The sequence below is a fragment of the Salvelinus alpinus genome, chromosome 13, assembly GCF_045679555.1.
Source record: "Salvelinus alpinus chromosome 13, SLU_Salpinus.1, whole genome shotgun sequence".
Taxonomy (NCBI): domain Eukaryota; kingdom Metazoa; phylum Chordata; class Actinopteri; order Salmoniformes; family Salmonidae; genus Salvelinus; species Salvelinus alpinus.
Window position 1 is genome coordinate 19,745,734 of NC_092098.1, and position 23,862 is coordinate 19,769,595.

The 23,862-nt window shown below is 42.0% G+C and overlaps 1 protein-coding gene across 3 annotated transcripts; it reads left to right on the forward strand.

Annotated features, from left to right (window-relative positions):
• The first annotated feature begins 7,286 nt into the window (after positions 1 to 7,286).
• On the forward strand, positions 7,287 to 11,804 carry LOC139537293 (dicarboxylate carrier UCP2). Of its 3 annotated transcripts, none has more exons than XM_071338434.1 (8): positions 7,287 to 7,563; positions 7,742 to 7,895; positions 8,710 to 8,908; positions 9,503 to 9,716; positions 9,825 to 10,022; positions 10,114 to 10,215; positions 10,323 to 10,503; positions 11,492 to 11,804. In XM_071338434.1, the coding sequence occupies exons 3-8, from the start codon at positions 8,783 to 8,785 to the stop codon at positions 11,583 to 11,585; spliced, it is 915 nt and encodes a 304-aa protein (XP_071194535.1). In that variant the 5' UTR covers positions 7,287 to 7,563; positions 7,742 to 7,895; positions 8,710 to 8,782; the 3' UTR covers positions 11,586 to 11,804. The 3 variants fall into 3 exon arrangements, with proteins under 3 accessions (XP_071194535.1, XP_071194536.1, XP_071194534.1); XM_071338435.1 differs by having other exon boundaries at positions 7,320 to 7,482; XM_071338433.1 differs by having other exon boundaries at positions 7,348 to 7,482; positions 9,345 to 9,716.
• The last annotated feature ends 12,058 nt before the right edge of the window (positions 11,805 to 23,862 follow it).

Sequence of the window (23,862 nt, forward strand, 5' to 3'; positions counted from 1 at the left end):
ACAACAATTCAGAAATCACAAATTCAACAATGAGTGGTTTGGAAGGAATCAGTGGCTAACTGAAAGTGTTGCAAAGCAATCACTATTTTGCTTCCCTGCCTGCCATTCTGTGGAGAGGGTGTGTGGTCCAAGTCTGGGTTTAAGGATTTAAAATATCTTTCTGACAGGGTCTCTTTTCCAATCTTAAAATGATAAACATACACACGCAACACCATGGCGCAGAAAAAGTTGAATACATTGGTCATGCTGTCAATCCAGCATGACTTCTTCCCTGTTCAAAACAATTGGAAACTTGGAACTGGGAAATTTCAGACTTCAGTGAGTTCAAGACAACTGGGAACTGAAAGAAATGAGCTCCGATTGGGAAAATACATTTTGAACGGTCACCCAACTCGGAATTCCAAGTAGGGAACTCGGGCCTCTTTCTAGAGCTCTGACCTGAAGATCACTTACGTCATGATTTAAACTTTTTCAAAATTCCCGGTTGTCTTGAAAGCACCATAAATCCAGAGAATGCCAGATTTTGATGACAAAGTTTGATGACGACATTTGCCCATTAGAAAGACTGCCGTGCCACCTTCCTGTTCAAGTGAGCAAAGCACAACAATGGTCCAAAAATGTCAGAAAAGTCCAAAAATGTCTTGTATGCTGCTGCATAAATTATGTAATATGCCAGGGAGTTATGTATACTATAGCTAAGAAAGTAATACTAAGTGTATGTGTAACAGTATAACTTTAGACCGTCCCCTCGCCCCGACACGGGCGCGAACCAGGGACCCTCTGCACACATCAACAACTGACACCCACGAAGCGTCGTTACCCATCGCTCCACAAAAGCCGCGGCCCTTGCAGAGCAAGGGGAAACCCTACTTAAGTCTCAGAGCAAGTGACGTAACTGATTGAAATGCTAGTAGCGCGTACCCGCTAACTAGCTAGCCATTTCACATCCGTTACACTCACCCCCCTTTCAACCTCCTCCTTTTCCGCAGCAACCAGTGATCCGGGTCAACAGCATCAATGTAACAGTATAACTTTAAACCGTCCCCTCGCCCCGACACGGGCGCGAACCAGTGACCTTCTGCACACATCAACAACGGTCGCCCACGAAGCATCGTTACCCATCGCTCCACAAAGGCCACGGCCCTTGCAGAGCAAGGGGAAACCCTACGTAAGTCTCAGAGCAAGTGACGTAACTGATTGAAATGCTAGTAGCGCATACCCGCTAACTAGCTAGCCATTTCACATCCGTTACACTCACCCCCCTTTCAACCTCCTCCTTTTCCGCAGCAACCAGTGATCCGGGTCACGGCACCAATGTAACAGTATAACTTTAGACCGTCCCCTCGCCCCGACACGGGCGCGAACCAGGGACCCTCTGCACACATCAACAACTGACACCCACGAAGCGTCGTTACCCATCGCTCCACAAAAGCCGCGGCCCTTGCAGAGCAAGGGGAAACCCTACTTAAGTCTCAGAGCAAGTGACGTAACTGATTGAAATGCTAGTAGCGCGTACCCGCTAACTAGCTAGCCATTTCACATCCGTTACATATGTTGTGTAGTAAGCTGTTAGTAGCCCATGTGCCTCACCCTAATAATTTTGTCCCTTTCCCCCTCAGAACTTATCCTACTGTTCTGACTTGGTGGTGCACATGTAGCCTATAGCATGTTTTAGAGAAATGTTATCACTGAATATTGTTAGAGCTTTCATTGTCTGCTTAAATGCCCCCTTTATTTATCCTATGGTTCTGACTTGGTGTACAGGGAGAATACTGTAAGAATGGCCCATGTTCTGAATTCTGTCCTGTACATTTCAAGTGCTGAACAAATATATTATATAGTTATATTGACTACATCCATCTTAGCTCGCTCATTAATGTCTTAATCGAAATTACAGATTGCCTCTTTATCACTCATCAATCCCTTATGCCATAGTTTGTACATCTCAATTGTTATAGGCCTATTGCTTATATAAGTCTAGCTCATTGGTATCTTATTCATAATTTTAGGCAATGTTGGAATGATTTCATTGTTTTGCTAACTTTGTGTATTATAATTAGCTCATGTGCTTTTCTTGAGAAGATACTATATAATGTTGTTGAGTCTGTAACCATGTTTGCCAGTAATTCCATATTGCGAAGGTTGTGTGTCAGTATATTGTCTATGAAAGTGGATCTTCATGATTGTATTTTCCTTCCCTTTTAGACCACATATGCCTAATAAAATACTTAAAATGGTAGACTTACCGTCTCTCTCGCGCTGTCTCGCTCTCTCTCTCTCTCTGTGGTGACTTAAAGAAGAGTAAAGTTAAGGCTGCAACATCTTGCTGAATATATCTGAACTAACATCTATCTGAATTTCTGTCGAGGTCCATTTTGAAAGTGCTGAAGGAATAGTCCTACCTCGTCGCAGCTCGTTTGCTTTCACGTGCTTATACTTAGAGCGAAGTGTTAATAATATAAGAATAAACATTATGAATTTGTGAAAATAAATGTAATAATGTTTGTATATGGTTCAAAAGTCAAAACAAATTTTGGAGTTTGTTATTATTGAAGGAGAATGCGGTTCTTATCGACTTACCCAAATCCACAAGGAGTCAGTAGTAACCACATTTGTTTAAGCAAGTCAGCCATATCAGCTACAGTTGAAGTCGGAAGTTTACATACACCTTAGCCAAATACATTTAAATTAAGTTTTTCACAATTCCTGACATTTAATCCTAGTAACATTTCCCTGTCTTAGGTCAGTTAGGATCATCACTTTATTTTAAGAATGTGAAATGTCAGAATAATGGTAGAGAGAATTATTTATTTCAGCTTTTATTTCTTTCATCACATTTCCAGTGGGTCAGAAGTTTACATACACTCAATTAGTATTTGGTAGCATTGCCTTTAAATTGTTTAACTTGGGTCAAACGTTTCAGGTAGCCTTCCACAAGCTTCCCACAATAAGTTGGATGAATTTTGGCCCGTTCCTCCTGACATGGCTGTTGTAACTGAATCAGGTTTGTAGGCCGCCTTGCTCGCACATGCGTTTTCAGTTCTGCCCACAAATTTTCTATGGGCTTGAGGTCAGGGCTTTGTGAGGCCACTCCAATACCTTGACTTTGTTGTCCTTAAGCCATTTTGCCACAAATTTGGAAGTATGCTTGTGGTCATTGTCCATTTGGAAGACCCATTTGTGACCAAGCTTTAACTTCCTGACTGATGTCTTGAGATGTTGCTTCAATATATCCACATAATATTCCTGCCTCATGATGCCATCTATTTTGTGAAGTGCACCAGTCCCTCCTGCAGCAAAGCACCCCCACAACATGATGCTGCCACCCCCGTGCTTCATGGTTGGGATGGTGTTCCTCGGCTTGCAAGCCTCCCCCTTTTTCCTCCAAACATAACGAGGGTCACTACGGCCAAACAGTTCTATTTTTGTTTCATCAGAGGACATTTCTCCAAAAAGTACAATCTTTGTCCCCATGTGCAGTTGCAAACCGTAGTCTGGCTTTTTATGGCGGTTTTGGAGCAGTGGCTTCTTCCTTGCTGAGCGGCCTTTCAGGTTATGTCGATATAGGACTCGTTTTACTGTGTATATAGATACTTTTCTACCTGTTTCCTCCAGCATCTTCACAAGGTCCTTTGCTGTTGTTCTGGGAGTCCTCTCCTGTACTTCCTGTTCACCCATGACTGCGTGGCCATGCACGCCTCCAACTCAATCATCAAGTTTGCAGACGACACTACAGGTAGGCTTGATTACCAACAACGACGAGGTGAGGGCCCTCGGAGTGTGGTGTCAGGAAAATAACCTCACACTCAACGTCAACAAAACAAAGGAAATGATCGTGGACTTCAGGAAACAGCAGAGGGAGCAACCCCCTATCCACATCGACAGGACAGTAGTGTAGAAGGTGGAAAGTTAAGTTCCTCGGCGTACACATCACGGACAAACTGAAATGGTCCACCCACACAGACAGCGTGGTGAACAAGGCTCAACAGCGCCTCTTCAACCACAGGAGGCTGAAGAAATGTGGCTTGTCACCGAAAACACTCAAACTTTTACAGATGCACAATCGAGAGCATCCTGTAGGGCTGTATCACCGCCTGGTACAGCAACTGCTCCGCCCACAACCGTAAGGCTCTCCACAGGGTAGTGTTGTCTGTACAACGCATCACCGGGGGCAAACTACCTGCCCTCCAGGACACCTACAGCACCCGATGTCACAGGAAGGCCAAAAAGATCATCAAGGACAAAAACCACCCGAGCCACTTCCTGTTCACCCCGCTATCATCCAGAAGGCAAGGTCAGTACAGGTGCATCAAAGCTGGGACCGAGAGACTGTAAAACAGCTTCTATCTCAAGGCCATCAGACTGTTAAACAGCCATCACTAACATTGAGTGGCTGCTGCCAACATACAGACTCAAATCTCTAGCCACTTTAATAATTAATATTTGGATGTAATAAATATATCACTAGTCACTTTCAACAATGCCACTTAATATAATGTTTACATACCCTACATTACTCATCTCATATGTATATACTGTACTCTATACCATCTACTGCATTTTGCCAATGCCGCACACCATCACTCATCCATATATTTACATGTACATATTATTTTTCATCCCTTTACACTTGTGTGTAAAAGGTAGTTGTTGTGAAATTGTTAGATTACTTGTTAGACTGTCGGAACTAGAAGCACGAGCATTTCGCTACACTCACATTAACATCTACTAACCATGTGTATGTGACCAATAAAATGTTATTTGAGTTGCACTTTTCGCACCAAAGTACGTTCATCTCTAGGAGACAGAACGCGTCTCCTTCCTGAGCGGCATGATCCCATGGTCCTATGGTGTTTATACTTGCGTACTATTGTTTGTACAGATGAACGTGGTACCTTCAGGCGTTTGGAAATTGCTCCCAAGGATGAACCAGACTTGTGGAGGTCTACAACAACAAAAAATTCTGAGGTCTTGGCTGATTTCTTTTGATTTTCCCATGATGTCAAGCAAATAGGCACTGGGTATGAAGGTAGACCTTGAAATACATCCACAGGTACACCTGCAATTGACTCGAATGATGTCAATTAGCCTATCAGAAGCTTCTAAAGCCATGACATCATTTGACATCAATTTTCTGGAATTTTCCAAGCTGTTTAAAGGCACAATCAACTTAGTGTATGTAAACTTCTGACCCACTGGAATTGTGATACAGTGAATTATAAGTGAATTATAAGTTAAATAATCTGTCTGTAAACAGTTGTTGGAAAAAGTACTTGTGTCATGCACAAAGTAGATGTCCTAACCGACTTGCCAAAACTATAGTTTGATAACAAGAAATTTGTGGAGTGGTTTAAAAACTAGTTTAAATGACTCCAACCTAAGTGTATGTAAACTTCCGACTTCAACTGTATATTTTTTTTAAAAAGGCAGTAAATGAGGGTGAATGAACTATTTCGCTGCCAGACTGTTAAGCTGTTAAGATATAGTCTTATTGTTTCAAGAAAGGAGTGTATATATTTGCCTGGCGAAGCGGTTTAATGCGCTGACTGAATGGAAGTGAATGAGTTTTTTTCTCAGCTGGTCTCAGGAAGAAATTAGGAGTCTCAATGTCCAATATCTGACACCGAGACAAGACCGAGACACTCAATATGTGGTCTGGAGACCGGACTCCAGTACTACAACACTGCTCCAGACAGAAGAACTTTCACCCTCCTCTGTCCTGGAACATTGGAGTGTCTCGTTAAACACTTGTGTCAAGAAAAAACCCCACACTTACTGGAATCATTTGGGAGCTCTTAGAGTTTTTTTTTGCCAGCTTCCCCTGTATCTTTTATCATAATAACACATAATTACACCTCTCTGTTGGGCCTAATCCTTTGAGACAACAGACACATGATTTTAAGAAGGGGCACATACGAAGGGGAGCGCAAAGGGTTTCCATCTGCAGGGGAGTTTGCCGTGCAGGGTCTTACACAACAGCCTTGGAGCTCGTAGCATAGATCTCTACTTGGATGTTTCACATGTGGATTTTATTATTCTGAAGTGGTGTAGGATCTGCTGGTATATCCTCATCATGACTCAGCATCACCAGATGTAAACAGTATAGGCCTACTTCCACACGTTAACTTATTTCACCTGGTCAGCTAGTTGTAAAAAAGACAGCCTCAGATGTACAAGTACACCCCCTAGACAGGATGCTTGTCTGTCGCAAGGCCCTAAAATAACGGGATCCTAATCTTGTCCACCAGCTGGCTCCCTCTCTGCGCTGACAATTGAGCCTGGGGACGAGGTTATGTTGCAGTCTTTGTGCTGTACTCAATATCTTTAGCATAAGTAAGAGCATTTGGCAAAATCTAATATCAATGTGAGTCAAATGTCTTGAAAAGTAGATACAGGACTGACTTGAGCTAAGAAGCAAAGAATATGATTAATTCAGGAGGTCGGAATAGAATTATAGCGGTGAGTCATCTGGTATCATCCAGTTGTTACAAGGTTGGAATAGTGATTAGGAGCTTTTTTAATCTTGATCTAGGGAATAAAACAATTAACAATCCTGCCAATAAAATGGTATGTGAAATTGTGTTATTATAGATGATATAGCCTATGGTTTTGAGATTACAGACCCTGCCTTTATGCCTGCACAGCCTATATGAACCTGCACAGCACACTCTGTTTGTTGCTGGTTTATATTAATCAATTTAATATTATGCAATTAACCCACCATGGCATGTATTGTTGGTAGAGGTGTGGAAGGCAATTGAATGAGGTTACCTCATAAATCTAATTGTGCCAATGGCAAAATTTCATATTCATAAATGTAAATTCACTAATAAAAAAAACACTCTTCCATGTTTCTATAAGGAATTCGAGCAGTACATTAAGACCATTCTACATTCTTCTGATAAGAAAGCTGTTAAAACCATCAATATGTGTGTTTCTTTTAAGGTCTTTGTATAATCTGTAATTTGTTGTACCCCCTATCATATGTTATCATTGTCTATTTGTGTACAGACTATTCTACATTATAAAAAAAAAATGTATGAGCCAATCACAAGCAGTTATGTGAATTTGAGAACAGCTGGTGTAATCAATGGGCGAGTTGGTTCTACATCACGCAGTGCCCGGACTAGGTGTAGTTCGGTCATTTTAGACCATTCCATTGGTCCTAAAGATAAATCTCCAATCCCCGGGGCACCAGGTAATGCTAAACGAACCTGCCCATTAGTCCAAATTGTGCAATGGAAAACGTTTTGCAACAAAAGCAAGATTTTTTATTGGACAAATTCAGGTAGATCCCTCCCCGTTTCGTGCTTCCGTTTGGTCCTAGTGAATACACCCCAGGGCATGGCCAGTTCAGCTCTAATCCGCCAACCAGCTGAGAACAGACACGGTTGCCTTCTCATGACGTATCAGGTTTAATGGTGGTATAAAAAGCTGCAGTTTTTTTCACCGCTTTCTGCTAACTCGTCTCGAGGTTTCACTGTAAGTGTTATAACAGAGGCATCAACCCAAAGGATTTGACATCTTTTTTTCCTGATCTAACTTTTCGTTATTTTATTCACGGTAAACTTTTAATATGTTCATAGCCCTACTGTCTATATATTTTGTTTTAATTATGGAGAATGTAGTACAAAGTTAAGTTGATGTTACTGGTTATGCTTTGATGGCGTGTTTATTTTATTGTATCCTTGTTGGTGTAGGCTACAGATTTGAACTAAACCTGTTTTGTCTTGTTTTTCAGAATTTGTAGTATGTTTTTTGGATACATCGTTTTTGAACGTTTTTCTATGGAAGAACAAGGCAACCAAATCATAATTGAAAGTAATTTTGACCAGAGGGACGCCTTTAGAGAATCCTGATATCTGCCGTCACCGTCCTGGGTCACTTAAGTAAAGGTAAAGTAGGCCACATGGTTTATAAAAAAATAAAGTTGGATAAAGCTTTCGCCTGATATCTAGGTGTAATAATGCATAGCTTAATTTTATTAAGTAAATAGTAAGTTGAAATGTCGTCCAACATTAATATACTTATAATTAAACAATATAGGCTTGTCTGTTATTTTGAATTTGTGGAGTTTATGCTTTTGGTTTCACGATCACTACATTGTATCGCTACACGCAGTGTTTCCTGAGTACTCACTATCTGATTCAGTGTCGCGTAAAGGAGGTACAGCACTTCCTTTGTTGTCTCGAGTCATTTGCTTAGTAGAGCGATACTGACATGGCAACAGGCAGCTCCGCCAATGGGGATGTCTCATGGCAGTTCTGCAAATTGAGTAGACCAGTAAGTGATGTCTGTTGAAACAACTGCTTGCCTACAGTTTGAACTAAGCCCCTCCATTTTCCACTTGCTTGGACCCCTTGGGGACAGTAGGCTATCGTCCATGCCTGCACGAATTTTACATGTTCCAGGCGTAAGCGGTCACTTGGGGCATCTGCTAAATGACAAATGTAGAATTGCAGGAAATATCATTTAAAACTACAAAAATATCTCTGCCCCATGGGAAGATGTGTAGAACTGCAGGACATTAACTTTAAAACTCACTTATTGCCCCCAAAAGGCTAGAGCTGGCTCTGGCTACCATAGTCTAGTCTGAGTTGTTGTGCCAACAATCAATTGTGACATGGAAACATGTCAGTGAAATTATGAATATTGCCATTTATTTGTACAATTGTTAATACACATGTGTTGTCCCTCCTCCCTTTTCAGAATTGGGTAGAGTTCCTGTTGTCTTCACCTCATCAGTCTTCTTAAATTTTCACATTCCATTTATCTGGATAAAATGGTTGGATTCAGACCTGCTGACGTGCCCCCAACCGCTGCTGTGAAGTTTATCGGTGCTGGAACAGCGGCCTGCATTGCTGACCTATTCACCTTTCCCCTGGACACTGCCAAAGTCCGGCTACAGGTAAGCCTATGGATCATGTGTTCTTTGTTGAAATGAACTGGTGGGGTCCTGTATTGTAGCGCCATGAAATGGATCAACCAAGCATTTCCCACCTGGTTTTGTTCAGCAGATGGGGACCCAGGATGGTTGGAACTGGTCATCGTTTGTCATATGAAATCACATGTGAAAGGGCTCATTTGACTGGTCAAATGTGGTGAGCTGTCATACTAAAAGGGATACTTGACATTACCTCTGCATCAATATTTTTACTGTCCATGGGTCTAAATTCTGAAACTGGGTTGGTCTACAAGATGACACCAAATTTGTCACTGACCCAAAAATGGCCCCTTTCATTTTTGGTTAATTGTATTGACCTTTTTTCTTCTTAACATTAAAACTGACTTGCACCTTCTATTTCCTTCAATTTTGTCCCTCCCAACTTCCTTCCACAACTAAGCGGCCCAGGAGGTGATGGTAAAGCCCTTGGAATCTGCAGGCCCTGGATGTAGCGTCATGGACACTGCCTGGACTCTCCTGCCCAATTCTCCAGTGTCATTCCTATGCTCCCTCCCCAGTGTCTGTTTAGTCTCTCCATGTCCCTTATGTTCCACACAGATCCAGGGAGAGGAGAAAGGTGCAGCAGCTAGTCATGGCACAGCAGTGAGGTATCGGGGCGTGTTTGGTACCATCACCACCATGGTGCGTACGGAGGGGGCCAGGAGCCTCTACAGCGGGCTGGTAGCAGGGCTCCAGAGGCAGATGAGCTTCGCCTCCATCCGTATCGGCCTCTATGACTCTGTCAAGTCATTCTACACCAAAGGCTCAGACCGTGAGTAGGCTACACATCGCACACTGTGTGAACATTGACCCTTTTCAAGTGATACTCATTCTCTTGAACGTGGAACTCCCACTGTTCTAACTGCCTTTCTCTCTCCAGATGTAGGGATTGGCAGTCGCCTGCTGGCGGGCTGTACAACTGGAGCCATGGCAGTCGCATTAGCCCAACCCACAGATGTGGTGAAGGTCCGCTTCCAGGCACAGGCTAGTTCCTCTGGGCCAAACCGACGTTACCATGGTACCATGCAGGCCTACAAGACCATCGCCAAGGAAGAGGGCATGCGTGGTCTGTGGAGAGGTGGGTGTTTGCTTGTTCACACGGATCATTGTGCCTTTTGTCCAATGTTTTGGTCAGCAGTATTGCTAACATTTCCATCCCCACCTTGCAGGTACTGGCCCAAACATTGCCCGCAATGCTATCGTGAACTGCACTGAGCTGGTTACATATGACCTCATCAAGGACGCGCTTCTTAAAAACACACCCCTGACTGGTGAGCCATTGCCTTGCCACATATTGTGCAAAATGACACATTTAAACTCTCATACTTCTGTCTGGTATTGTGATGCCTCTCCTTAACCCTTTTCATTCGGCCTGCAGATAACCTCCCCTGCCACTTCACATCTGCATTCGGTGCAGGATTCTGCACCACTGTGATTGCCTCTCCTGTGGATGTGGTGAAGACGAGATATATGAACTCTGCCCTCGGCCAGTACACCAGCGCCCTCAACTGTGCTCGTGCCATGGTGACCAAGGAGGGACCTCTTGCCTTCTACAAAGGGTAAGCCATAGGTCTTATGAATAAGTGTTTTAGTTGCCTGGAGTCTCCTGGACTGGGTTGTACCAGATGGATGGTTTTACAAGGCTCATACACCTTATTGATCAGTACTTTAAATATAGCTGTTGCTGCTTGCTTTGTTTTATTCAAAGTATTGTCTAACAACCTGGTAATTACACTGAACAAAAATATAAACACATGTTAAGTGTTGGTTTTATGAGCTGGGGAAAAAATCCCTGAAATATTCCATATGCACAAAAAGCTAATTTCTCTCAAATTGTGCACACATTTGCTGACATCCCTGTTAGTGAGCATTTCTCCTTTGACAAGATAATCAAGTCAACTTATATTTGTCACATGCACCGAATGCAACAAGTATTACCGTGAAATGCTTGCTTACTTAATCCATCCACCTGTGTGGCATATCAAGAAGCTGATTAAACAGCATGATCATTACACAGGTGCACCTTGTGCTGGGGACAATAAAAGGCCACTTTAAAATGTGCAGTTTGTCACACAATGCCACAGATGTCAAGTTGAGGGAGTGCGCAATTGGCATTCTGACGGAAGGAATATCCACCGAGAGCTGTTGTCAGAGAAGTTTGTGTAAATTTCTCTGCCATAAGCTGCCTCCTACTTCGCTTTAGAGAATTTGGCATTACGTCCCACCAGCCTCACAATCACAGACGATGTGTAACCATGCCATGCCATCTGGCTTCTTCAACTGAGGGAGGGGTGGGGGGGCTCACCAGTGGGTTGACCTATGCCCTCCAAGGGCCACCCATGGCTACATCCCTGCCCGGTCATGTGAAATCCATAGATTAGGGCCTAATTAATGCATTTTAATTGACCTATTTCCTTATATGAACTGTAAGTCAGTAAAATCCTTAATTGCTGCATGTTGTGTTTATTTTTGTTCAGTATATTTTCTTTCCCCCGGTTTATTTAAGCGTTTGCCTTGGTCTGAGGTGTCTCAATTTGCTCCCTACAGGTTCATGCCCTCTTTTCTACGACTGGGCTCGTGGAACGTGGTGATGTTCGTTACATATGAGCAGCTGAAACGTGCCATGATGGCAGCCCGCTAAAACTGTGGCACTCCTCTGTAGACCTGGCTATTGGCTGCAGTGGATGGTGATGGATGATGCGGTGTTGCTCTTATTCCATTTAACTATCTTTTGTGGCCCTTGTCGTTTCCATTTTAAACCACTTTTCACTCACCTTTCACTGAAGTGTATTCCTGAGACTGAAGATCTTGTCTATTGTCTTTTTAAGCTCTAACTTTCGACAATAAAATGTATACTTAATTATGACTTCTGTCTTTTTTACAAATAACTTATTCATAGGAATCATACCTATACCTGCTGGCAAGGAACACAATTCTAAATGTGGGGGTCAAAGGAAGGAGATTTCCAATCGGGTTTAAAAATCAGGCTTCATATTATGGCTGTTGATTCAGAAAGCTAGGGCTTGGTTGATCAGGTGTTTCTTGTCAGTGGCGCGCTTCAGAGGAAAGTATCAAACTGGATGTCTCCTCTCTGGGAAGGATCCTGGGATACGCATGGCTTCTTTAGACACCACTTTGCTGTATTTTGAGCTGGGTTGGGTGGGGAAGTGACTGAAAATCTGACGTACCGGGATGTTCCATTTCTCAGAACGGCATGCACTGTCAGCGTTCTTAACCTTTTACTGGCACTTTTTTTTGCTAATGAGGAATTTTGTGGGAAACCTTACTACCATTAGTGAGGAATGCCTTCAATGTCATAAATCATCTAAGATTTGTTTAACAAATGACTAGCGAACACGGATCTCCCCCCCCCCCCCCCCATACAGTAATAGAAAAAGCACTGCACAATGTCATTGATAGGAATGTTGAGTAGCCTGCCATCTAGTGTCTCCGCATCAACAGTGAATCCAGTCGAAGCCTGCAGGAGGAGGAATGAACTCTGTGGGTTGAAAGAACTGGATGCAGATTTGATGGCTGAAGTATATGGGAGAAATCCGTTTTAGTGGAACATGCACTCTGCACTTGCCCTCCTGGGTCAGACTTGTACTGTCTCAACTTCTCCAGAGACATCTGGGCCATATAGACCAGGTCATGGTGTTGCCTTGCAAACCGGGGATGACTCTTCTGCCGCACAATGGAAAGGCGGATACCTAGTCAACTGAAATGTTTCTTCCGCATTTAACCCAACCCCTCTAATGAACATTATCTGCAGGAATACTGTTGGGTGCATGGGGGAAACAGCCAGATCAAAGAAACAGACCCCCCCCCACCCTGAATGACTAGATGTGGCAGGTTTGAGCCCCTGAGGGAACTGATGTCTGTAAAACACATTGATGAAAAGCACAAGATGTCATTCAAGCACTGAGTGGGTGATGATTCTCTTACCTGATCGGGAATGTTATCCTAGCGCCTTCATTCCATCCTGGGTTTTACGGTGATAGTTTTTTATCCTTGATACTGAATATGTGTCCATCTTTGTTCTTGACCTGGTTCAGAGGTGGCGCAAAATTACACTGAAGTTGATACAGTGTTGCTTGAGTCTAAATATAGATACTGTACTCATGTTTCATGTTCCTCACCATAGGTTGCATGAAGTAAGCAGTACAGAATTTGAACTGAACAATATATTTTTAACTACTCATTAAGTAGGCCGATAAGATGTCCCTGAATTAACATACCTAACACTCACCAGGCATTGTGATCCCATCTTGCCCAACAAGATATTTATATTTTTGGTGCATCCATAGAATAGGTCTTAAGTGAAGGTCCCTTTCAATAAGGGAGTCTTGTTTTTACTCCTCTTCCTTGCAGGCCTCTAAACCCAATGACCACTTCATTCCCATCTTTCATGCATGGCTCCCGAGTGGCACAGTGGTCTAAGGTAGTACAGTCCCTGGTTCAAATCCAGGCTGGATCGCATTCGGCCGTGATTGGGAGTCCTATGGGGTGACGCAAAATTGGCCCAGCATCAGCCGTGTTTGGCCTGGTTAGGCTGTCATTGTAAATAAGAGTTTGTTCTTAACTGACTTGCCTAGTTAAATAAAAATATATTAAAATTCATGTTGAAGTCTGAAGAGGGAAGCAGAATCAAATCAAAGCGAGAACAGTCTATGACTAAGGGTGGCTGGAGTCTTTGACAATTTTTAGGGCCTTCCTCTGACACCGCCTGGTATAGAGGTCCTGGATGATAGGAAGCTTGGCCCCGGTGATGTACTGGGCCATACGCGCTACCCTTTGTAGTGCCTTGCGGTAGGAGGCCGAGCAGTTGCCATACCAGGCAGTGATGCAACCAGTCAGGATGCGCTTGATGGTGCAGCTGTAAAACTTTGAGGATCTGAGGACTCATGCCAAATCTTTTCAGTCTCCTGAGGGGGAATAGGTTTTCTCGTGCCCTTTTCATGACTGTCTTAGTGTGCTTGGACCATGTTAGTTTGTTGGTGATGTGGACACCAAGGAACTTGAAACTCAACCTGCTCCACCTCAGTACAGCCCCGTCGATGAGAATAGGGGCATGCTCGATCCTCCTTTTCCTGTAGTCCACAATCATCTCCTTTGTCTTGATCACGATGAGGGAGAGGTTGTTTTCCTGGCACCACACGGCCAGGTCTCTGACCTCTCTATAGGCTGTCTCGTCGTTGTCGGTGATCAGGCCTACCACTGTTGTGTTATCGGCAAACTTAATGATGGTGTTGGAGTCGTGGCTGGCCATGCAGTCATGAGTGAACAGGGAGTACAGGAGGGGACTGAGCACGCACCCCTGAAGGGTCCCTGTGTTGAGGATCAGTATGGCGGATGTGTTACCTACTCTTACCACCTGAGGGCGGCCCATCCGGAAGTCCAGGATCCAGTTGCAGAGGGAGTGTTTAGTCCCAGGGTCCTTAGCTTAGTGATGAGTTTTGAGGGTACTATGGTGTTGAACGCTGAGCTGTAGTCAATGAATAGCATTCTCACGCAGGTGAGGTGTTTCTTTTGTCCAGGTGGGAAAGGGCAGTGTGGAGTGCAATAGAGATTGCATCATCTGTGGATCTATTGGGGCGGTATGCCAATTGGAGTGGGTCCAGGGTTTCTGGGATAATGGTGTTGATGTGAGCCATGACCAGCCTTTCCAAGCACTTCATGGCTACAGACATGAGTGCTACTGGTCGGTAGTCATTTAGGCAGGTTACCTTAGTGTTCTTGGGCACAGAGACTATGGTGGTCTGCTTGAAACATGTTGGTATTACAGACTGAGACAGGGAGAGGTTGAAAATGTCAGTGAAGACACTTGGTCAGCGCATGCTCGGAGTGCACATCCTGTTAATCCGTCTGGTCCTGCGGCCTTGTTAATGTTGACTACGGAGAGCGTGATCACAAGAACTTAAAGAGTTACCAATAAATCAAACAAAAAAGAGAATACTGAATGTCCTTCTTCCTACCTGCAAATGGGTTGTCACCTCCCATAAACTGCCTGAATATCTTTTCTGGATTTCCATGGTAGTTGTATTCTGATGTTACAAAATAGATGGCATCATGAGGAAAGAAAATTTGTGGTTATATTGAAGCAACATCAGTCAGGAATTTAAAGCTTGGTCGCAAATGGGTCTTCCAAATGGACAATGACCACAAGCATACTTCCAAAGTTGTGGCAAAATGGCTTAAGGACAACAAAGTCAAGGTATTGGAGTGGCCATCACAAAGCCCTGACCTCCATCCTATAGAACATTTGTGGGCAGAACTGAAAAAGTGTGTACAAGGAGGCCTACAAACCTGACTCAGTTACACCAGCTCTGTCAGGAGGAATTGGCCAAAATTCACCCAACTTATTGTGGGAAGCATGTGGAAGGCTATCCAAAACGTTTGACCCAAGTTAAACACTTTAAAGGCAATGCTACAAAATACTAATTGAGTGTATGTAAACTTCTGACCCAGTGGGAATGTGATGAAAGAAAAAAGCTGAAAAAAATAATTCTCTCTACTATTATTCTGACATTTCACATTCTTAAAATAAAGTGGTGATCCTAACTGACCTAAAACTATGAATTTTTACTAGGATTAAATGTCAGGAATTGTGAAACTGAGTTTAAATGTACAGTATTTGGCTAAGGTGTATGTAAACTTCTGACTTCAACTGCAGCTGCACATCAAAATCAGGAACGTAAACACCTGCTCCTCTGTGCCCACTCTGGGCCCTTTGATCCATCTCTGATTCCCTATATCACTGACTTCTGACCAATCTTTACTTTTCTCTATGACAGTTAGATCAACAACAGGATCTGAGAGTAACCATGGAGGAACATCCCCTATCACCACAGAAAGGCCAACCTCCAACTCCCTCAAACCACTCTCATCAGCAAGCTTTCCAACTGTCCAACCAAAACCACTGCCTTGCCTACTAGTATATTCCCAACAGTCATCTAGAACAGTAGCAGTGGGATGATCAACCTCACAGCCTTTCAACCTAACTCAATAAGCTAATGACAATTTTTTAATGCCGTACATCTAAAGGCATCTCACATCTCATGTTGATTTAAATGCCCCAATACATATCCTTAAAGTTATATACAGGATTCTGTCCAGCTTCTGAAGCCAAGTCTTGCCCGCCGTTTCATAAACTATACACCCGTAATCAATTGTTGTCAGAGCTCTATAAATATCCATCAATGATTGTCTGTCAGCACCCCATTCATAACCAGAGACCGAGAGCATAAGATTCATCACCTTCTTACACTTTGTTTCAACATTTACGACATGATCTTCTCATGTACAGTACCAGTCAAAAGTTTGGACACACCTACTCATTCAAGGGGTTTTCTTTATTTTTACAATTTTCTACATTGTAGAATAATAGTGAAGCCATCAAAACTATGAGAACTCATATGGAATCCTGTAGTAACCAAAAAAGGTGTTAAACAAATCCAAATATATTTTATAATTCTGATTCTTCAAAGTAACCACCCTTTGCCTTGATGAAAGCTTTGCACACTCTTGGCATTCTCTCAACCAGCTTCACCTGGAATACTTTTCCAACAGTCTTGAAAGAGTTGCCACATGCTGAGCACTTGTTGGCTGCTTTTCCTTCACTCTGTGGTCCAACTCATCCCAAGCCATCTCAATTGGGTTGAGGCTGGGTGATTGTGGAGGCCAGGTCATCTGATGCAGCACTCCATCACTCTCCTTCTTGGTCAAATAGCCCTTACACAGCCTGTAGGTGTATTTTGGGTCATTGTCCTGTTGAAAAACGAATGATTGTCCCACTAAGCACAAACCGGATGGGATGGCGTATCACTGCAGAATGCGGTGGTAGCCATGCTGGTTAAGTGTGCCTTGAATTTTAAATAAATCAGTGTCACCAGCAAAGCACCCCCACACCATCACACCTCCTCCTCCATGCTTCACGGTGGGAACCACATATGTGGAGATCATCCGTTCACCTACTCTGCATCTCACAAAGACACGGCGGTTGGAACCAAAAATCTTAAATTTGTACTCGTCAGACCAAAGGACAGATTTCCACCTGTCGAATGTCGATTGCTCATGTTTCTTGGCCCAAGCAAGTCTCTTCTTATTATTAGTGTCCTTTAGTGGTTTCTTTGCAGCAATTTGACCATGAAGGCCCGATTCACACAATCTCCTCTGAACAGTTGGTGTTGAGATGTGTCTGTTTCTTGAACTATGTGAAGCATTTATTTGGGCTGCAGTTTGAGGTTGGTAACTCAAATTAACTTATCCTCTACAGTAGAGGTAACTCTGGGTCTACATTTCCCGTGGCTGTCCTCATGAGAGCCAGTTTCATCATAGCGCTTGATGGTTTTTGTGAATGCACTTGAAGAAACGTTCAAAGTTCTTGACATTTTCTAGATTGACTGACCTTCATGTCTTATAGTAATGATGGACTGTCGTTTCTCTTTGCTTATTTAATCTGTTCTTGCCTTAATATGGACTTGGTCTTTTACCAAATAGGGCTATATTCTGTATACCACCTCTACCTTGTCACAACACAACTGATTGACTCAAACACATTAAAAAGGAAAGAAATTCCACAAATTAACTTTTAACAAGCCACACCTGTTAAATGAAATGCATTCCAGGTGACTAGCTCATGAAGCTGGTTGAGAGAATGCCAAGACTGTACAAAGCTGTCATCAATGCAAAGGGTGGTTACCTTGAAGAATGTAAAATCATTTTGATTTGTTTAACACTTTTTGGTTAATACATGATTCCAAATGTGTTATTTCATAGTTTTGATGTCTTCGCTATTATTCTACAATGTAGAAAATAGTAAAACAAAATGAAGAAAACCCCTTGAATGAGTAGGTATGTCCAAACTTTTGACTAGTACTGTATATCGCTCATTGTACCATAGACCCACATATTTGTACTTATAAAATGTCCCCATAGGCTGTCCATATAGAAACAACTGTATATTATCAGCAACTTTCTTCTTCGAGAAGAACATACAACAAGACTTGGCCACTGACAATTTAAAACCCCAGTCAATCGACCATCTTTCAACATCCACTATAGCTTGTTGAATAGATTTGATCCCATGAGAGACATTCCTTCCCCTCTTCCAAATAGCTCCACCATCAGCATATAGGGAAGCCCCAATACCCTTACCTACATTCAAAAACACTTTGATAATCATAATGTTGATCAAAATAGGACTGATGGTACTGCCTGAGGAATACCATTGTCAACTCTGTGGGCATCAGATAAAATTGATCCTATTTTAACTCGAAAAGACAGATTAAAAGGCCAAAACCCAGTTATAAAATCTCCCACCAATACCAAGTCTTTCCATCTTAATCAGTAGGCCTTCTCTCCACATAGTGTCATAAGCCTTTTCAATGTTAATGTTCAATGTTAAAAAAAGAAAAAAAGGCCGTTGCCATTACTTCTTTCATGACCAGAGTTTTTTCAGCTTCATTGACGATCATCTTTTCCATCAGTTTACAGGTCAGTGCTATTGGTCTTATAACTATCAGCACATGAAGGGTCCTTACCAGGCTTTACAAAAAGGTAATATTACTGCACGTTTCCAACCAGAAGGTATAACCCCCTCACTCCAAATCTTATTAAATAATCCCAGGAAAACTTAACCTGAGCTCAGGGTGGGTGAAGTGGTGCGGATGAAGCCACTACCAGGGGACCGGACGGAAAGTTGAAAGCAGAAAGTTGCACCACACTCCTACTTCGTCGAAATGAATGGATCACTGTACCGCCATAACAGGGTTGACCTTTGTGTTGCTGAGCCAGCTCCTACTCAGAACCCTGATTGTCATAGGGGTCGCATAACAAAAGGACAGAGCCCCAGCATGGCACGTGGAGCCTGAGATACTGGGCGAAGAGCCAGGGGATCACATGGCGGCTGCTCCATCGCCCATCAATACTCACCTCGGACAGTCAGGTGACACGTCTGTGCGTGATCCCGCAGTCCTCACAGAAAAGCCCCATCTTTTCACGCTGCGGGCGGCTGTCCCAGACAGAGATTTATAAATGGGAAAGTGAAGAGAATCAAAATGTGTTGTTTATTTTATACCTGAAAAAAAAAACTAAACGGTTCATGTTGGATATTATTAGTAGGTTTGTTTTGTTAGTGAATTGACAGTTCCTGTCTTGTTTTATAAAATGGAAGATGTTATGGGCGTAAGATGGCACGTTGATGCCATCTGTTGGTAAATGTTAATTACTGCAATACCAATGTTTTTACCGGTGTGCTTGACATACACAGATGCATTGTTTTTACCGGTGTGTTTGATATACCAGGATGCATTGCAATGTGCAAAGACTGGTTACTCACATCAATGACTCTGTCTCGTCATTTATTAACTTCCAAACAACGCTGTTCTCTTCTGGGATCAGGTTATTGATGGAAGCCGTGACTATCGCTATCAGTATAGATATGAATAATGCCCCGAAGCCTGCTGTCTTTGGTATACGGATGAGTCCCCCTAGGATTGTCACTAGGCCCTTAGTCCAGATTGGTGCGTAGCTGCCTACTTCCAGTTTTTGTTCAGTGTACTGCTTGTTCAGATTATCCAGGGCGTTTGGGCTGAAGAATGTCTGGAAAGTATTGTTGCAGGAATTCTGTGTGACTGCTGCTGATGCATCTTTGGGCTTGTTGCTGAGTTTCCCATTGTTTCTGAGAACAGTTTCTAAGACCTCAAAATTAGGCTACTGTCTGCTCTTCTTGATGTTGTTAGAAGATCGTGACCGTGTTGCTGTCTCTTTATGTTACTTTTATAAATGTAAAAAAAGTTAAATGTGATGTTTGAACAGGGCTGGACTTTTACTGGAAACCCTGTGGGTAAACATGGTGGAGCCATTGACAATTAAATGCCTGCAAGTATGGCCCCGGTGTGTAAACTCACTCACACACACACACACACACACACACACACACACACACACACACACACACACACACACACACACACACACACACACACACACACACACACACACACACACACAAACAAACTCTATTTGACTCTCTGGCCCCTCCAGCAGTAGGATTCACACACACGACAGACGGGATATGAACCCGGTTCTACCGCGGGAAAAAACAACATCTTAATTTACTATTAGACCAAGAGGAAATTCCCTCTTCAAATCAAATTGTATTTGTCACATGCACCGAATACACACACACACACACACACACACACACACACACACACACACACACACACACACACACACACACACACACACACACACACACACACACACACACACACACACACACACACACATATTGCATCAATATGTTTTGACCATGACAGTTTACAATCTAGGGTTACTCAACTTTCACATTATTTATTAAAAAATTTAGTTGAGATTTAGGGTTTGGTGAGTGTTTTGTTCCAAATATAGGGCTAACTTTATTCCTTGCCACCCACTTTGAAACTAACTACAGCTCTTTGTTGAGTGTTGCAGTTATTTCAGTTGCTGTAGTAGCTGACGTGTATAGTGTTGAGTCATTCGCATACATAGACACTCTGGCTTTACTAAAGGTTAGTGGCATGTCGTTAGTATAAAGAAAAAAAAGCAAGGGGCCTAAACAGCTACCCTGGGGAATTGCTGATTCTAACTGGATTATATTTGAGAGGTTTCCATTAAAGAACACCCTCTGTGTTCTGTTAGACAAGTAACTCTTTATCCACATTATAGCAGGGGGTGTAAATCCATAACACATTTTTCCAGCAGCAGACTATGATCGATAATGTCAAAAGCTGCAATAAAATCTTACAAGACAGTCCCCACAATCATTTTATCATCAATTTCTGTCAGCCAATCATCAGTCATTTGTGTAAGTGCTGTGCTTGTTGAATGACCTTCCCTATAAGTGTGCTGAAAGTCTGTTGTCAATTTGTTTACTGTGAAATAGCATTGTATCTGGTCAAACACTATTTTTTCCAGAAGTTTACTAAGGGTTGATAACAGGCTGATTGGTCGGCTATTTGAGCCAGTAAAGGGGGCTTTACTATTCTTGGGTAGCGGAATGACTTTAGCATCCCTCCAGGTCTGAGGGCACATGCTCTCTAGTAGGCTTAAATTGAAGATGTGGCAAATAGGAGTGTCAATATCGTCTGCTATTATCCTCAGTAATTTTCCTTCCAGATTGTCAGACCCCGGGGGCTTGTCATTGTTGATAGACAACAATAATTCCACACTGACCACGGAACTCAAAAGTACAATTCTTGTCTTTCATATATACTTGGATGTGTAGTGTCAGCATTTATTGCTGGCATGTCATTCCTAAGTTTGCTTGCCAATGAAAAAGTCATTAAAGTAGTTTGCAATATCAGTGGGCTTTGTGATGAATGAGCCATCTGATTCAATGAAGGAGGAGCCGAGTTGGCTTTTTTCCCAAAAATTTCCTTTAAGGTGCCTCAAAGCTTTTTACTGTCATTCTTTATATATTTTATCTTTGTTTCATAGTGTAGTGTAGTTTACTTTTATTTAGTTTAGTCACATGATTTCTTAATTTGCACTATGTTTGACAATCAGTTGGGCTGCCGGACTAAATTGCCATACCTTTTGCCTCATCCCTCTCAACCATACAATTTTTCAATTCCTCATCAATCCAAGGGGATTTAACAGTTTTTACAGTAATTTTCTTAATGGGTGTGTGCTTATTAGTAACAGGAATAAGTAGTTTCATAAATGCGTCAAGTGCAGCATCTGGTTGCTCCTCATTACACACCGCAGACCAGAAAATATTCTTTACATCATAAACATATGAATCACTACAAAACTTCTTGTATGACTTCTTATACACCATATTAGGCCCAGCCTTTGGAACTTTGGTTTTCCTAGATATGGCTATTATATTGTGATCACTACATCCTAAGGATTTGGATACTGCTTTAAAGCAAATATCTGCCGCATTAGTAAAGATGTGATCAATACATGTTGATGATTTAATTCCTGTGCTGTTTGTAACTACCCTGGTAGGTTGACTGACAACCTGATCCAGGTTGCAGGCACTGGTTACAGTTTGAAGTTTTTTCTTGGGTGGGCAGCTTGATGAAAGCCAGTCAATATTTAAATCACCCAGAAAATATACTTCTCTGTTGATATCACATACATTATCAAGCATTTCACACATATTATCCAGATACTGACTGTTAGCACTTGGTGGTCTATAGCAGCTTCCCACAAGAATGGGCTTTAGGTGAGGCAGATGAACCTGTAGCCATACTACTTCAACAGTATTTAACATTAGATTGTCTCTAAGCTTTACAGGAATGTGGTTCTGAATATAGACCTCAACACCGCCTCTGTTGGCATTTCTGTCTTTTCGGTAGATGTTCTAACCATATATTGCTACCACTGTAACATCAAAGGTATTATATATGTGAGTTTCAGAGATAGTCAGAATATGAATGTAATCTGTTACAAGCAAGTTATTGACTTCATGGACCTTGTTTCTTAGGCTACATATGTTCATATGGGCTATTTTTAGCACTTTTCTGGGTTGCTTGATTGTTTTTAATGCTTTACTGGGAAGCTTATCAGAGATAGACTTACTCATGTTATTTACTTTGGAGCTGATAGTGCACGGTGAGCTGCATAAAGTGGTCTTCCTACTATTGCTGTTGCTTAAAAAAAAAGACTTTACAATCTCTTCTCTGGCCCTCAGCATTTGACTGCAGTACCTCCTAATCAGGGCTGGGTTGGTTACTATCTAAATGTAATCCGTTACAGTTACTAGTTACCAGTCCAAAATTGTAATCAGTAAAGTAATTTTTGGATTACCCAAACTCAATAATATAATCTTATTACATTCTGTTACTTTTAAATTACTTTCCCCCTGAGAGGCATTAGAAGAAGACAAAAAGGTATGTTACATATTGAACGACATCTATTGCAGGAAAAATCTATGTTAAACTTTACATAGCTGGTCATATATGGATGTTAAAATGTACTTTATGGGTTGGTTGTGTGGCTTCTTCTAAACCATCTCTTTCTACTACATATAATAATACGATTCAATTATATCTTTACATTAAAAACCGAAGTCTATCAGAATTCCAGTCATTCCAATAAATGTTATACCCCTTGATCTTCAAGAATAGGACTTGGAAATATGGATTAGCCCAATTGTTTTACCTGAGCATGACCCCAAAACTAAGGATTTATTAGCCAGCCCTACTCTTGTTAATGATTTTGTTGTCATGTAGGACTGATTGGACTCATTGATTCGAGTTGAAAAATAAATGCTGCGCTCATGTAATGGCATGCTTTGAGCACTACTGTAAAGTGATCTTTACATGTGAAAAATGAATGCCATATGCTACATTTGCTATAGGCCTATTGTTACCCTTTGAGTTGGTGACACTTTGATATCTTGATAATATGCAGCTGTTTAAAGGGAAAATCCACAGATGAAACAATAACAAAACGACCGCCCCGCCTCTGTTTTGGTAAAAAGCTGAAGGATGGGCCTGGAGAAATGTAACCACTCTCAGATTAATAGACAGAGCTATGGATGCAAGGACTGACAATCCATGATACAAACAATATTGTTTTAAGCATGTTATGAGGCTATACAGTGTTTGTTTACATTTACAATGATTACAAACATTGGAGTAAAACAACCTTATATTTTGGGTTCTCATGGAGTGTGAGAGTTGAACTAAGCATTTACAAGTTATATTCTTCACGAATCAATGGATATATATAAATATATAATGTATAAATCCAAAAAAGGATGTAGCAACTACAGATTGCCCCTTTAAGTCTATCAAACGTGTGCAAGTTTGAGCATGTGTCCATTAGGCCTATGGATTTATTTATTTTTTATCATCATGAATTAGATTGAGCAATAAAACCCCACTTTTATTCCATAGTCTTGGATCCGCACTATGCAG

What these genes read in the sequence shown, in the direction of transcription:
- LOC139537293 (XM_071338433.1), top strand. Translation starts at nt 9,359, where the DNA reads ATGGTAAAGCCCTTGGAATCTGCAGGCCCTGGATGTAGCGTCATGGAC. An exon ending in CATGCGTGGTCTGTGGAGAG is followed by an intron (nt 10,023 to 10,113) that starts GTGGGTGTTTGC and finishes CCCACCTTGCAG; the next exon opens with GTACTGGCCCAAACATTGCC. An exon ending in CCTCTTGCCTTCTACAAAGG is followed by an intron (nt 10,504 to 11,491) that starts GTAAGCCATAGG and finishes TGCTCCCTACAG; the next exon opens with GTTCATGCCCTCTTTTCTAC.